The following is a 16858-nucleotide window of genomic DNA, read 5'->3' as shown; positions in this document are numbered from 1 at the left end:
GAGAGAAGGGCGTCAACTGGAAAGAAGGAGTTAGTGGTCATCAACCATGGACGTTAGAGTATCCCCCCACTTACGACCCCTCCTCTTGGGACCAGAACGAGAGAGAAACCTCTTAATGAGGATAGGAGCATTGAGATTCTCTTCTGGCTCCCAAGACCTCTCTTCTGGACCAAACCCCTTCCAATCTACTAAATAAAAGGTTCTTCCTCTTACTTTTTTAGTGTCCAGGATCTCCTTAACCTCAATAGTCTCTTATGAACCGCTGGGAGCCACTGTAGGCGTGGAAGTCTTGGACTAGCAGTTCAAGATCACCGGCATCATCAGGGAGACATGGAAGGAGTTGGGGATCTTGAGGGTAGCAGGCATCCGAAGCTTGTAGGAAACAGGTTTGATGATACTCTGTGGAGACTCCATAGTGTCCTCTGTCTCGAATGACCTGGACAAGGCATCGGCCCTCACATTCTTGTCGGCCGGACGGTAGTGGAGCTCAAACTGGAACTGGGCAAAGAACAGCGACCACCTGGCCTGATGAGGATTCATTCGTTAGGCTGTCTGGAGATAAGTGAGGTTCTTGTGGTCTGTACATATCAAGATGGGATGAACTGCACCCTCTAGTAGATGTCTCCACCTCCCCTTGGAGCCAATTTGATGGCCAGTAACTCCCAATCGAGTAGTTGTGTTCTGCGGAAGAGGAGAGCGTAGAGTAATAGCCACCTACCATTGACTTGCCCTTGGAACCTCTCTGGAACAGGAGTGCACCAGCACCGACAGAGGAGACGTCCACCTCCAACGAGAGCTGTCGAGAAACATCTGGATGATGGAGGATAGACACTGATGTGAATGCACTCTTCAGGCTATTAAACACGGACTCTGCATCTGGAGTCCACACCTTGGAGTTCATACCATTCTTGGTGAGGTTAGAGATAGGAGATGTCAGTGAGGAGAAGTTTAGAATGAACTGTCTGTAGAAATTGGCGAATACCAGGAAGCGCCGGATGGCCCTCAAGCCTTGAGGGCGTGGCCATTCCAGGACGGACTTTACCTTTTCAGGATCCATCTTGAGACCTCGATTCGAGATGATTTAGTCCAGGAAGGGTAGATCATCTTTCTCAAATATGCGCTTCTCCAACTTGGCGTACAGGCGATTCTCCCTTAACCGCAGCAAAACTTAACGGACATGTCTCCGATGAGTCATTGGATCTGGAGAAAAAAATCAAGATGTCATAAAGATAGACCACAACACAAACATAGAGGAGGTCATGGAAGATGTCATTAACGAAATCCTGGAAGACCGCGGGAGCATTACACAGGCCGAAGGGCATTACTAGATATTCATAGTGTCCGTCACGGGTGTTAAATGAAGTCTTCCTTTCGTCAGCCCCACGCTGGTCTAGTTTAGAAAAAATCTTGGTACCACGTATACGATCAAACAGTTCAGAGATCAATGGCAACGGATGGCTATTTTTCACCGTGATCTGGTTGAGACCCCGGTAGTCGATGCAAGGACAAAGGGAGCCATCCTTTTTCTTGACGAAGAAGAACCCTGCTCCTGCCGAGGAGGAAGACTTCCATATAAGGCCCCTCTCCAAGTTCTCTTTAACATAGGCGGACATGGACAGAGTCTCTGGCAAGGAGAGAGGATATACTCTACCACGGGGAAGGGAAGCACCAGGAGCTAGGTCGATATGACAGTCATACGCCCGGTGTGATCGCAGCGTCTCCGCCTCTTTCTTGCTGAAGACGTCCGAAAATGCATAATAATGACCAGGCAAACCTGCCAACGACCGAGGCAAAGGAGGCTGAGCCAAACTAATCTGTACCAGGCAACGGTTGAGACACTCGTAGCCCCAGTGGAGAATCTCTCCACAATTCCAGTCGAGGACTGGGGCATGTAGTCGGAGACAAGGCAGACCCAGCAGCACGGGGTTGATGGCTTTGGGCAGGACAAAGAACGAGAGGAGCTCGGAGTGGAGGGCTCCCACTTGGAGCCTCAGCGGCTTGGTCACAGCTATAATTGGTTCTGGTAGAGGTAGTCCATTTACAGATGCAACCAACAACGGCCTCCCCAGAGGGGTAGTGGGCAATTGGAGAAGATCCACCAGGTCTCTACGAATGAAATTAGCAGCGGATCCAGAGACCAAATACGCAGAGACCCGATGTGTTTTCTCACCGGACACCATGGTAACGGGAATGGACAATTTAGACGGATGTCCTTCTTTACCCAAGGTTGTCTCTCCCACCAACCCTAGACTCTGGGGCTTTTGGGGACACAGACGCACAAGATGGCCTACGAGGCCGCAATATAGACAGAGTCCCGAGATGCGTCTGCGTTGTATCTCCTGGGTAGATAGCTTAAACTGGTCCGTCCTCACAGACTCCTTAGGAGGATCGGCATCTGAGGACAGAAGGAGTTGCTGCAAAGTAGGGACCGGACTAGGGAGTCCTCTCTCCCAACGAGCTTCTTGGAACCGTTCCCGCATACTTATATCAATCCGGGCGGCCAGAAGAATGAGGACATCCAGGGTAGATGGTAGATCTCTGGCGGCAAGCTCATCCTTAATCTTAGGAGACAGTCCCTGCCAGAATGTAGCCACCAGGGCCTCATTGTTCCACAACAGTTCTCCTGCCAGGGTGCGGAGTGGATGGCGTACTCACGCACGGAGGTGTCTCTCTGGCGTAAGTTCAGCAAGGAGGCGGCTGCAGATGAGACTCATCAAGGCTCTTTATACACCGTCTTTGTCTCTCCCAGAAAGGATTCACCCATGCAAGGGCCCTGCCAGTGAGGAGAGAGATGATCAAAGCGACCCTTGTGCCGTCAGACGAAAATGCCCTTGATTACAGGCTAAAGTGGATCTGGCACTGGTTCAGTGGTCAGGAAGTGGCAAAGAAAATCAGGGATCAGCACTGCCAGGAGGTGTAGTCAAAGGATCAGTACTGCCAGGAGGTGTAGTAGGAGGATCAGCAGCTTGCACCTCTAGCCGACGTGTAATAATGTTCACGGTCTGGAGGAGTTGGTCCTGTTGCGACCGGAGGTCTAGCATATCCGCCCGCATCTCTTGTGACGTCATCATGGTCTTGGATTGACCAGTGGGGTCCATGGCCTGAGCGTACTGTCACGTTGGGTACGTGGACCCACTGGACCGTACCGCCTTGACGGTATGGCAGCTGGCCAACAGGACACAGGTCACAGTCTATAGTTCGTATAGTGTACCTGTGGTAGCTCAGACAGTAGCAAGACAGGCTCGGCTGGGACTAGGCAGCAGGCAGGCTCCAGGCATGGTGTAGCAAAACAGGCATGGTATACAGCACAGCACGACTTCAGCTCAACACAGTACTTGACCAGGATAGCACGGGATACAGGTTACAGGTAGCAGGAATGGGAAACACTGGGAGACCATTTCCTTAGACAGGCTAGGGTATGACAACAACGCTCAGGCATTGCAGGGAGGGGCACAGCCCTTCTTATAGCCCAGGGTGCTCTGGGAGCAATCAGCTCAATCTCCCACCTGTGTGCGTTTTGGCTCCTTAAGTCTGGACTGAGCTCGCAAGCGCACCCTGGTGGTCACTGTGAAACAGGACGGCCGCATGTGCAGACATCTCTGGAGAGAAGGGCGTCGACTGGATGGGAGTTGCAGAAACAGTAACTTCCATATATGACAATGGAGAGAGCTCTTTCTTGCTTCAAGTTTTGCCATGATTTCCTTAGGATGACACATTATATATCATTAATATCTTATAGGTCGGTGTCTCACCACTGGTAATGCCAATGTTTGGGAGAATGTGTATCCTCGGAGGTGTAACTTGAAGCTCCTGGGACCCAATAGAAGCTGTAATAGATCCCCCAACCTACCATGTACCATATGTATTATTGGTGTCTTCTTATGTGGCAGAGTGGCCCCCATTACACTGTTAATCCTAATAATTGCAGTCACAAGAAGAGGCAGGAGAGAGCCGGTGGCACCTGGGCACAGCTTTCTACATTAAAGCAAATCTGTCACTGGGTTTGGAGCCACTAAACCACCAGCATTGTATTATGCAGTTGCGGTTTAGTGTTCCAAACCTTCCCATGTCGAAACTGTCCGTTTAGGCCATAGTTAGAAGAAAGTCAAAACAGGAGTCCGGCAGAGGCATCCGGCAGAGGAGTCCAGCAGAGGAGTCCGGCAGAGGAGTCCGGCAGAGGAGTCCGGCAGCATCGTCGCATTAGATTCAATGCTCATGCGTAGAGTACTGGCCTTTGCTTTACGTGCGTTATCCGCATGCGCCTGGACTGATCTCAGTAACTTGCAAGTTATTTTACTAACTATAACCTAAATGCCCAGTTTCGACGTGGGCAGGTTTGGAACATTACACCCCAGCTGCATAACAGCATGCTGGGGGTTTAGTGGCTTCAAATCTAGTGACGGGATCCCTTTAAACCCTATAGGGGTTACAGAAAGAGCCAAGCCAGCATGGTCGGTTCTCTCCTACTTCCTGAACTATACCGAAGAAAGAATAGAGCTTATAGTCAGAATATATAAGAATATATCAATTTTATTATACAAAATAACACACATTTAAAAACACATAATTATGAAGACTCTAGTACTAACACTGTGGTACATAGTTCAGCACGAAAAAATACTAGATAAAGCGGTATAATGGCATAGAGTGCAAACTGCATACACTACCCACATAGATACTACAATGTCACATCCAAATGGATTGTATATTGATGACCCACAGTGTCCTCTCAGTAATATAAGTTTAGAGGCTAATGCCAAATCAAAGGAGGATCACAGGGGGAACAAACACTTCTTGTATAGTGAGCAATACAGCAGAGCAATCTTACCCATTCAAAGGGAGTGAAGGTTGTCTATACACATCCGTGTATCTTTCGACCACAGGGAATCAAAGGAGGATCACAGGGGGAACAAACACTTCTTGTATAGTGAGGGGGTACCCCCTGAGGAAGCAACCAAAAAACAGCGAAACGCGCGTTGGGGTTCCCTGTGGTCGATTCAGCACGGATGTGTATAGACAACCTTCACTCCCTTTGAATGGGTAAGATTGCTCTGCTGTATTGCTCACTATACAAGAAGTGTTTGTTCCCCCTGTGATCCTCCTTTGATTTGGCATTAGCCTCTAAACTTATATTACTGAGAGGACACTGTGGGTCATCAATATACAGTCCATTTGGATGTGACATTGTAGTATCTATGTGGGTAGTGTATGCAGTTACACTCTATGCCATTATACCGCTTTATCTAGTATTTTTTCGTGCTGAACTATGTACCACAGTGTTAGTACTAGAGTCTTCATAATTATGTGTTTTTAAATGTGTGTTATTTTGTATAATAAAATTGATATATTCTTATATATTCTGACTATAAGCTCTATTCTTTCTTCGGTATGGTTCAGTAATTATGGAGCAGTCGATCCGATAAATTATGGGGGGAAGTTGGTTTCTTAAACTTTACCCAGCCTGTAACAAATATGCGATCAGAGTCTATTTATCTGTAGCTCTCCTACTTCCTGTCTGACCCTGATCAGAGGCTGGGTCAGCAGGCTTTATCAGTGTAGCAGAGATTAGTTTGTCATCTGGTGCAACTCAAGGTGGTATCACAATCTGGTTTTCCTTTGAGCTTAACATCACAGTGGACACTTTTGGAGCTCCCCATCGACCAACCAGCGGTTAACCCCAATACTAGGCCAATAATGACTGTACATTGCAGAACGCATTTTTTGAGTAGATATGGAGTTCATGTAGGCACAAGCATTTGGCTGCCATTTTGTATATGTTTTCCTCAGGCCTAACAGTTTTCTGTTGACACAAACGTTCACCAAATTTAAAAAACACATGCAAAAATGTCCAAAAAATTCTCAGCCAGCCCCGAGAAGCAAGCACATGATTTCTTTGTGAATTTGGTGAACGTCAAGTAAAATGGTGGCAAACAAATCATCAATAATATCTGTCCTAATATCTCGCTGTCGGAGTTCTTCTGGAAACTCCCGTATGACAAATGTAATTGCTAGAAATTTCTCCTGAATAGAAAATCTGCCCAATAGCAAAGTTGATTAGTAAAAGCCGCACTGTTGACAAGTAATAGTGTGATCAATTATTTACAATAAATAGTAAAAAGGTGAAAATGCTTTTTGACAGCAGAAGGAAGAAGAACCAGGAGTTGGCGGTGCCGTGAGTCCGGCATGGCGAAGAAATGTTTGATCTAAGAAGAGTGTTTGTGTCTAATGATGTGGATGGTAAGTCTACGTGGGAAGCTAAAGAAGGGGTAACTGAGGCATGAAACTAGAGAAACCCGGGGCTCTGTGGAACAAAATGAGTAGTCATGGTAATAGGACGCTCAGCGGTCGAGAAACTATGAAGGCCAGGAAGGGTCAAGATAATGAGCATATTGTCATTCGATGGTAGTCAAGGAAACTGGATGCCCTTTGTGAGCCTATACAGCGTGCGGAGGATGGGGGTGGACTATCCAGCCATTAAGGAGCAGAATCAACAAACACTTATCCAAGATGTCCACAATAGTGATATTAAGGGGGATAGGTAATAATTTTCTGATAACTGGGGCCCCAACTATTCTGAGAACTTGGGTTTTGCACCACCGCAGTGAGAAGGAGCTAGAATGGAGCTGTAGTCATGCATGTGCCCGCCACTCCAGTCAATCTCTAGGTGAATGACGGAAACAGACAATTACTGTACTCGGCTGTTTCCGTCGTACCCATAGACTTTGAATGGAGCGGTAGCGCGCATGCTTGATTGACGCTTCGTTCAATGTCCTCCTCACTACAGTTGACCAGTGAGGAGGAACAGGGGGTTTGGGACCCCATTCTCATGATCGGTGGGGATCATAAAATTAGTTCATGATCCTGGGAAAACCCCTTTGAACGTATCACAACCAGCTGGATAGAACAGAGATCCACCGCTGTCACAAACAGGTTCTCTAAACTCAGACGGAAATAATCGTTTTGGAATGCCCCATTGGAATGACCTTAATGATGTGATTGAATCAACATTTTAATCTTTTTAATAATAATTTTATGAACTAGTTTGTTTCAGGTGGTTCACCGATTATTTATTAACTTTATAGCTTTGCCTGGTTAATTAGAGCGGAGTACTTTTCTTGGGCTTATATATACTATGTGCTAAACTCTTTCGAGATTCTTGTTGGTGACTTTGTTCTAGTCTATGTGTTTGTTTGTACTGTGGGAGCTGTTGGTCCTCTGATAAATCTTTCCACTGGTTTGTTTGCCATTTCTGTGTGTTTTGTCTACTGCCAAGCTGTTGTCTTACCCTGGTGTGGGATAGTATTCAGATAGGGTCAGTGAGTGCTGTTCATTCCTGTGTACTGTCTATTCATCTATTTACTGCTTGCATGCTATTCATCTGCTATTCATTCCATTTCTACATCGTCTCCACTTTCTACTACCTTCATTATTTGGTTCCGCTCATCCAATGCTAAGTTACTTGTGCCTTTTTGTTTTCTGTCCGTGCTGATGCGTACTTCACCCATGAGATAGCGATTGTTCAGTATTGCTGTCTTGAGCACCACCAGCGGCATAAAATTGTCAAAAAGCATTTTCGCCTGTTTACTATTTATTGTAAATAATTGATCACACTGATACTTCCCAACATTGCGGCTTTTAACAATCAACTTTGCTATGTATTGTAAAACAACTCTGCTGACTGTCACTTTGCGTTTTTACTGTCAATCACTGTATGTAAATGAAGTCAGAGTGCGTCATTTTGGCACTCATTTTATTCTGGAATCTTACCTTTTTGAGAAGACACCCTTTTTATCAAGACCAGATTTTCAGTGGCCAATTTTTAATTCCCCCATTTTCTAGGTAGATTGGTCTCCTGGTCACCTCTTTAGTAGAAAATGTTTCAATTTTGAGTGGTTGTCTCGAGTAGGTTCTTCTGTATAAGCCTCTAATAAAAAAAACCTGTTTATTACTATCAAACCTGTAATAAAATGTATCAAGCCTTCTTTTTGATTGTTAACAACCGTTTTGCGTTTCTGCCCTTTTGGACCCTCAGGTCATTTAATAAATAAACCGTTAAGAATCCGGCATGCCATCTATGCCAGACTTACAGGATACTTGAATGGCCAGGATCTGTTCCAGCAGGCGCTGGGTGTGTCATACTTGGTGAACTTTGCCCGCTTATGTAACCTTCTTCTCTGCTCGTCTTTCAGTTGAACCCTCATGTATATCATGTGGTGACACCATGTCTTATGATACTTCATTTCCACAAATTGATTTTGTACCTGCAACAGCTGAAGACTATGAGGAAGTGATGTCCATCTCTGGTGGGATATACAACGGTACTGACTATCTGCCTTTCAGGTACCATGATTGGCTGAAGGACCCTCAGAGAAGAATGTTTCTGGCCAAGTGTGAGGGGAAAGTGGTGAGTAGAAGGGATAATATTCTGGTTGACTGAAGAAAGCAAAAAAAAATGATTCATGAACGTATATGACATAGAGCATTGCAGTAAGGTCCGTAACATAGTGAATGTTCCAGCACCCGTAACAGGTGTGAATATTTCTTACGCCCACCTATCAGACCATAATGCGCCTAGTAACTTATCTGGTACACAAAATATGAAATTCTGTTACTTACCATATCAGTATGGCCCGTTTCCATCTTAAATCTACAAGGTGTGCGGTGGCATCAGCTAGCCGAAAGTAGCTGGGAAAATCTTAACAATTTAACTATTTACCAAAATTTGTATTTATTTTTTTACAAATCGTTAAAAACATAAATATTTGATGATGGGTCCCGGTCAACTACAATGGTTTGAAACAGATATCAAAATTTGGCATCAGTTTCAATCCGCTTTTTGAAGGGGTTTTCATGCAAGACCAAAAATGTACAATTCTGTGTTTTTTGGATCCGAATACAAAAAAGTTTTTGTTCCCATTTTTCAAAGACCCAGTGGACAACAGATAGGAAAACTAATGAAAGAAGTTTTTCATTTTGAAAAAAAAAAATATATACCATATGTATTTTGGGGTGCTCTTCACGTTTGCCCTCGTTGAATTTAAAAAGAGATTTACAAAAATGATTTTGAAGTTTTTGTATTATGTGTTCAATCCAAGAAAAAATAAATCATTCTTAAGCTTAGTGGGGGTCCCGGCATAATTTAGCTATCACCGCCATGGGAGACCCCTTTAAACGCGTTGTTCTTTTTTATACAATTCCAACTTGTGACAAAAAGCAGATCACAAAGTGTCCCCCTGCTGGGACTGTGAGGAAATTTGTCAGTAATTGTTGAACTTTCCTGCAGCGCCACCTCAGGGGAATTAAAGCATTACACAGTGGTCATTCAAATCAATGGAATGTCTATGTAATGCAGGAAAAGACAGGAGTTCTGGAGTTTAGTAGCAGGAGCATAGCTATAGGGGGTGCAGAGGTACTGTACCAGTGGTACCCGGGTCCTGAGAAGGTCCATTATTATAAATGGCATCTTATAAGTGGGGGGGGGCCCCATTACAGATTTTACATTGGGGCCAAAGAACTTCAAATTACGCCACTATTCGGAAGGCTGTATACTTCACTGGCATCAAGCTGAAAAGGACTGTTGGGTGGAACAATGTAAGCCAAGTCGTGTATATCAGCTGCTCTTGACCAATCAGCCTCACCAAGAGTGCTCTCGGCAATACTCCACCCAATTGTCCTTTACCTCTAGATGCACAGTATTTAGCATATAGTGGGCACTCTTAACACTCACTGATTTAACCCCTTATGGGCATTTCCCAGTCAGTTGTTTTAAGACACAATCCAATTTGTCTTACCATGGGTAGAAGTCGTTCCTGCTCACCTACTGGTAACTGAACAATGAATGAAAGGAGGAGCGGTGAAAAATAGTCTAGAAAATAATCCACTTTTTTTGTCAACATCCATCAATCTGCTATGGTGTCTTCGCAGGGATAAATGATTTCCACGTGAGCTTCCATCTCTCCTTCATTCATCTGTCAAAAACAGAATGGAGGCGAAAGAGAAAACAACATGACACATAGACTTTATTGTGTCTTACCAAATATTAAGCACGGGGGGGATATTACATGAGCATCTACACAAAAAAAAAAAAATAGAAACATTCAAATATGCTTTTTGTTTCAATATCCCATCATTATTAAAATCTTAACTTGGAATGAAAACATTCTTGAGGCTGCTCACCGCTGAAGTTTTGTTGTAATGTATCAGTGGAGGTAAGACTAATCAGCCTGGAATCTGGTACACAATGAGCTTTATGTTGCTGATGTGTTTAGAGGACTGTCTGCCATGATACATTGTAACATCCTCAAGTTCAAATCCCTACTCAATGACGTTAAAAAAGTTGGCGAACCTGTGACAATATTTTTGTAAAAAAAATGTCCTTCACACTTGAAAAACTGAATAGTATTGGTGACTTGCATGAATTCCCAATCAACATTGAAGAAGCTCACCAGATGATCTATGTAGGGTGGAGTAACCTTTTAAGTAGACCTCTATTACCAGACCTTTATATTAGACTGAAAACTGTGTGTTCACCTTTCTCGTCTCTTCTTGGACTGCCAGGTGGGCTTCGAGTCATTCATAGTGGTTGATGATGGAGCTACTGCAGTGGTGGAAGGTCTTCGGGTAGCACCCTGGATGAGAGGATGTGGGGTGGCTGGATTGATTGAAAAATTTTGTTTAGATACTCTTCATTCTGACCACCCAGAGGTAAAAAGAATCCGAATGACCAGGGCAGAGAATCCTCCAGCTTCTGTGATGAAGAAATACAAATTGATCAACTCTAAGGTGGGTATAATTCTCTTCTATCTACCAATTTTGATTACTGGCCTTCTATCTATCTATCTATCTATCTATCTATCTATCTATCTATCTACTTTTCTTTCTGTAGCATACTATTATTTACTTAATATTTTCTCTTTGTTCCACATTTCTTACCGTATATCTCCATTTATGACATTTGTGTGTTCTCTCTTAGGCAGTGATACCATTACTCCTTCCCTCTGACCAGTTGGAGACAGCACTCAACTTACTAGAGTCTCGAGTAAACAATTTGGACAGATCCAAAAACATCTCTGTTCTGGGACCAGAAGAAGTACTCCGATTCTTTGAGGAGTCTAAGACAAGGGAAGAACTGCTTCCTGGTGGACTACTAGTCCAAGCCTGGCTCCCTCTTACCACTCATAACTCTAATCTAAATCTTCTAATGAAAAGACGGATTGTCTGGATCTATTCACATCCTGGGGATTCAAGGGACTTAGCATCGTCTTCCCGGATTATAACCAGTGATGACACAAACAGCTGTGGTAGCACCCACACCTATATAGATGGGTTTCTTAGCCTTGGTACCCCTCCATATCCAGTTCCCGTTGCAGAGGGAGTTCACGAACTAGAAATTGACATGTTTGGAAATGACCCATCTTGTGTCAAGGTCCATGTCCTACAGCAGTTGAAGATAGGAGTTCAAGCATTGCCTGCTGGGAGTAGTATGATATGTGTCCTATATGCAGATGAGAGTCTCAGAAATGAGCTTGGCCAACTGTGTGAAGGGTTGACGCCATTCCATATAGTGAAGGAACAGATGATATTAGAAATGGAGGTCTAGGGTTGCTTTGGTACCACTTATCTGTTTTAATAAATTCTGATTTCACTATTTGTCTTTACATTTGTTTAAAATTGCACACATTTTGCATTGAAACATCTCTGTCAACAGATACCGTTAATTTCTATAGATTTGATAACTAAAATGCTGAGCTACATAGTCCAATAATATAAAGACATGGAAATCCGTCTTGTTCTTCCGTACTTTTTGCTTATTTCTTGAATACATCTAAATTAAAAACTGAAGCTATTTTGTAAACAGTCTTGATTAACAATCTCTCACCGTTATTAGTATACAGCTCTTATGCAGACCTATGTGTCTCCATGGCTACAGACTACAAAGAAACCCTGTGTAGTCTGATCCTGCATTTGGGTGTTACTACACTTTCTCTGCCCCCTCTTCCTTGGGCAGAAGGAGTGAAGTTATTCAGTTGTTTCTCCTTGTGCCCATCTGGGAAGCCAATATTTTTGTATTTTGATTGTCTGTCCTACTGTATATACTAAAAGTTTTTATTAAACACTGTGTTATTGAAATTATTGCCAAATATTGTATTAATTTACTAGTTATGAACATACCCTACACATGTTTATGAAGACATGTTACCATAGGCTGCGGCTGTGAGAAGGAAAGAGGAGAGAGCTGGTCAAACATGGGCATGGCCTTCTCCATGAAACTCTGTGGGAGTTACAGAAACAGTAACTTCCATATATGACAATGGAGAGAGCTCTCTCTTGCTTCTAGTTTGGACATGATATCCTTAGGATGACACATTATATGTCATAAATATCTTATAGGTCGGGGTCTCACCACTGGTAATGCCAACATTTGGGAGAATGTGTATCCTCGGAGGTGTAACTTGAAGCTCCTGGGACCCAATAGAAGCTGTTATAGATCCCCCCAACCTACCATGTACCATATGTATTATTGGTGTCTTCTTATGTGGCAGAGAGGCCCCCATTACACTGTTAATCCTAATAATTGCAGCCACAAGAAGAAGCAGGAGAGGGCCGGTGGCACCTGGGCACAGCTTTTTACGTTAAAGCAAACCTGTCACTAGGTTTGGAGCCACTAAACCACCAGTATTGTATTATGCAGCTACGGTTTAGTGTTCCAAACCTGCCCATGTCGAAACTGTCCGTTTAGGCCATAGTTAGAAGAAAGTCAAAACAGGAGTCCGGCAGAGGAGTGCAACAGCATCGTCGCATGTGCATTGTGCACATGAAGCCGAGCACAGTACACCAATGCTCATGCGTAGAGTACTGGCCTTTGCTTTATGTGCGTTATGCGCATACGCCTGGACTGATTTTGGTAACTTGCAAGTTATTTTATTAACTATTGCGTATATGCCCGGTTTCGACGTGGGCAGGTTTGGAACATTACACCTCAGCTTCATAACAACATGCTGGGGGTTTGGTGGCTTCAAATTTAGAGACGGGTTCCCTTTAAATTCTATAGGGGTTATAAAAAACGCCAAGCCAGCAGGGTCGGTTCTCTCCTGCTTCCAGTCTGGCCCTGATCTCCACAGCTGAGTGACACACTTGATGGGAAATTATAAGGTTCTATATGTCAAAGTGATAAAATGTAGTCCTTAGAGGACAATCGTCTACAAAAAAACTATATAATATATATAGGTTTTTTTACGATAGATGTTTGGTAACCCCTCCTCCATCAACCAAAACCCCTTCTTCCTTTCTTATAAATAAATAGATGTCAGGTGGTATTTTTATTCCTTCCACCAAAGGTTTTTTATAGCATAAATACTCTATTTAGAATTAGTAAAGAATCACTGGAATAATGATAGAGCTTTATAAAATATAACTTTTACTTCATATTGTTTAAAATAATGTGCAAAACATACACACAGGACAAATTTAAAGGCTAAAAATGTGCTCTCTTTTGTGAGAGAAAACTGACATTCTGTACGTTTTGTGCAGAGTAAATGCAAAGCTCCAAATATTACTGCATAAAGGAGGAGGTTTTTTCAAAGGTATATTTTGGGGTAATCCACCCCCCTACCCATTCTATAGTGTGTCCAAGTCCATCTTGATCCTGTAGCTGGGGACTGGGAAACCTCCTATTTTCCTTTTATATGTGTCCAGGCAGATAATGCTGTTCTCCCGACGCGTTTCCTTGTGGCCAAGATTCTTCAGGGGAGTTTAGGCCAATTAGCCTCTATGGTCAGAGGCTTTGGAGCAAGAAAAAAGATAAATCCTATGCAGTGGCAAAGAAAGTTAAGTGCATCTGTTCCCACGATGCTGGGATAAACGCCTGTCGTGGGAACAGATGCACTTAACTTTCTTTGCCACTGCATAGGATTTATCTTTTTTCTTGCTCCAAAGCCTCTGACCATAGAGGCTAATTGGCCTAAACTCCCCTGAAGAATCTTGGCCACAAGGAAACGCGTCGGGAGAACAGCATTATCTGCCTGGACACATATAAAAGGAAAATAGGAGGTTTCCCAGTCCCCAGCTACAGGATCAAGATGGACTTGGACACACTATAGAATGGGTAGGGGGGTGGATTACCCCAAAATATACCTTTGAAAAAACCTCCTCCTTTATGCAGTAATATTTGGAGCTTTGCATTTACTCTGCACAAAACGTACAAAATGTCAGTTTTCTCTCACAAAAGAGAGCACATTTTTAGCCTTTAAATTTGTCCTGTGTGTATGTTTTGCACATTATTTTAAACAATATGAAGTAAAAGTTATATTTTATAAAGCTCTATCATTATTCCAGTGATTCTTTTCTTATAAATAAGTGATCACCAACCTAAGAGAGCTTTAATAAAATTCAGAGACAAGGATTTAGTTACAAGTAGTTCATAGGCTAATCATTCATTCAGCTGTTGAATTGTGCTTGAGATCTTGCTGGGACTTCCTGCTAAGAGAGGGGAAAAAGAGCTTCTTTGAACATCTAAAGCTGTTAACATGGCTGCTACAAAGAACACACAGTAAGAAAAAATATATATTTTTAAATAGGACTGAGAGTAATTTCCATATTCAGAGTAGCTATTTGCATTTTTTGGGGGCAGTCTTTGTCTTTACAAGCTGTATAAGAATATATGACCTACAAAATCGAATGGCGTAACATAGAGTTATGGGGAAAATTAAGTACTGGGGACTGACAGGTATTGAATTCTTCCTGAAGCCTATGTAGTGTTGTTCTGTACTACTTTAATTCAATGTTCTACCTCATGCATTGACTTCAACCCTATATAGCTAGAGCTCTGCAAATGTTTTCAAATAAAAATTTCACACAAATTAGGCCACATCCCAATCTGTATAACTTTGTCCCAGAAATGTCTATGTAAATCCTGCCCATGATGCTACAGCAAAAATCAGGGTAGTGATGAGGAATAGATTAGGGAAACAACTGCCTGAATTGTGTGCTGCTCTCATTGATCTCTCCTCTTTATCTTCCTTCTATATCCGCAGGCTCTTGTTCTTCATATAGTTAATGCAATTTATTTTCTAACTCTTCAACATCTGGTTAGGCCAGGGACATAGCTATATGGGGTACAAAGATAGCAGTTGTCCTTGTATCTGAGGGGTCCAAAAGTCCCTCTGTCGCATAAGAATTCACCAGTATTTTAAATGCCACATGGGGGGCCGTGTTATAGATATTTGGCCGGGCCCAGGGGCTTGAGGTTACACCTCTGGGTTTGTTACCTCTCCTGGCACCATGTTTACATCCTTCTCCTCTACCTGCCACAGGATCCTCTTCTGAGCTGAGACCACAGCTATACATTTTCAAGTGGACAATGACACTGTCAGGTGGTCACCGAGACTGGAGGACCTGTGGTTGCTAGGCTACTAGAATTAACAATACTGAAAGGGAAACAATATTGTACACAGGATACTCTAAAGAACTCACAGACCAGTGGCCTATCTGTGGATGTTGCAAAGATAGCAAAATATTGGGAAGCCCACACTCCACCAGCCACATAAGAAAGCAGGATTAAAGGAGATAGTGAGTTGGTGTAATGACTTGTACTATACTGTGAGTGGAGCTAATTCACTATACAAGTAAGGATATATTACAAGGTATGCGGACTCTATACATGTCATAGTAACATGTCAGGAGTTTGGATTGGTGGGGGTCCGAGCACTAAGACCCCCACCAATCGCTAAAACGAAGTGGCAGAAGTGTTTGTGTGAGCGATGAGCCGCTTCTTTTCTATTTAGCTTTTTCCTGAAATCACTATATCGGAGTATGGGCTCAATAGAAAGTCTATGAGCCTGTACTCCAATACATCGGCTTTCCAGAAAAAGCCGAACAGAAACTAAGTGGCTGAGCGCTCACACAAGTGCTTCTGCCGTTTCGTTTTAGCGTTTGGTGGGGGTCTCAGTGCTCGGACCCCCACCAATCAAAACTTCTAACATGTCACTATGACATGTCAGAAGTTTGTCGAACGTGTAGTTACCCTTTAAGGGTGAACACATCTGTAGTTAATTTTTTTCCTAGTCACTGTTGTTCCCCCATCCTTTTTGCACAGGTAAGCCAAGAGTACATGGTTATGGGAAAAATATTTTGGTAATTAAAGCACCTGATTTCAAATTCATGTGTTCGGCTAGCTTGAGTAAATGGCCGGAGTTAGTAGACGTGAGGGAGGATGGACAACTTCGTAAATGCTTCTATACAAGGTTGTTGCAGTGATTTGGTTCCTGCGATACGCAAGGGAAAATAATCAACTTGGAACAATTTGCATATAGGATCACCCTTTCATACCACTGCGTTTAGGGTGGAGGTACTCAGCTGGCCCAAGGACTCTCTAGATAATATCTAGCTGTGGTGGAACCGAATTCATTGGGTATAGGCTGGAGATACAGTTGCTTTGGGCAGCGACATCAGGAAAATCAATATTAGAATGTACCATGGGGGGTAGAGGGATGAACCCGAGGATTCCGGAGCATAGTCAAATAGTCCAGTGGTCGAACACAGAGGCCAGGCAGAACACGGATGTGGTACAGTGGAGTAGACACAAACGTAGTCAAGACAAGCCAGGTGATAGGTAAAGGAGGGCAAGCAGGATCCGAACTATGGAGAATTCAAAGAGTAGTCTTGGTCGATGGGTCACAAAAGGTCAAGTTCAAGTAGAAACCCAGAGCACAAACCGAACAGGGTAGAAACAACTATAACTGGTTCTTACACCAGTATAAGGCTTATTTATGGTTGACCGGTTTATGGTTGACCGGACAGCAGGGTTGCCAACCGTCTGTAAATTCACGGACAGTCCGCAAAAAGAGGTGTTTTTTTCTGC

The 16858-nt window shown here is 43.3% G+C and overlaps 1 protein-coding gene and 1 long non-coding RNA gene across 8 annotated transcripts in view; one reads left to right on the top strand and one right to left on the bottom strand.

Annotated features, from left to right (window-relative positions):
* Positions 1 to 16858, bottom strand: part of LOC142750246 (uncharacterized) — a 138149-nt gene that overhangs the window by 12137 nt on the left and 109154 nt on the right. For 6 of the 7 annotated variants that reach the window (XR_012882592.1, XR_012882590.1, XR_012882595.1 and 3 more), the window contains exons 2-4: positions 10531 to 10747; positions 9792 to 9968; positions 7768 to 7924 (exon numbers count right to left, since the gene is read on the bottom strand). This is a non-coding gene — a long non-coding RNA (uncharacterized LOC142750246). Of the gene's footprint in view, positions 1 to 7767; positions 7925 to 8261; positions 8434 to 9791; positions 9969 to 10530; positions 10748 to 16858 lie in introns of all 7 variants that reach the window. The other variant, XR_012882593.1, reaches the window with a different exon arrangement.
* Positions 8222 to 11599, top strand: LOC142750245 (putative N-acetyltransferase 16). Its single transcript, XM_075859191.1, has 3 exons — positions 8222 to 8404; positions 10558 to 10782; positions 10973 to 11599. The coding sequence occupies exons 1-3, from the start codon at positions 8222 to 8224 to the stop codon at positions 11597 to 11599; spliced, it is 1035 nt and encodes a 344-aa protein (XP_075715306.1).

This window comes from Rhinoderma darwinii, chromosome 3 (genome assembly GCF_050947455.1).
Source record: "Rhinoderma darwinii isolate aRhiDar2 chromosome 3, aRhiDar2.hap1, whole genome shotgun sequence".
Lineage (NCBI taxonomy): Eukaryota > Metazoa > Chordata > Amphibia > Anura > Rhinodermatidae > Rhinoderma > Rhinoderma darwinii.
The sequence above is the reverse complement of the archived record's forward strand: the minus strand, read 5'-3'. Positions and strand labels throughout refer to the sequence as shown.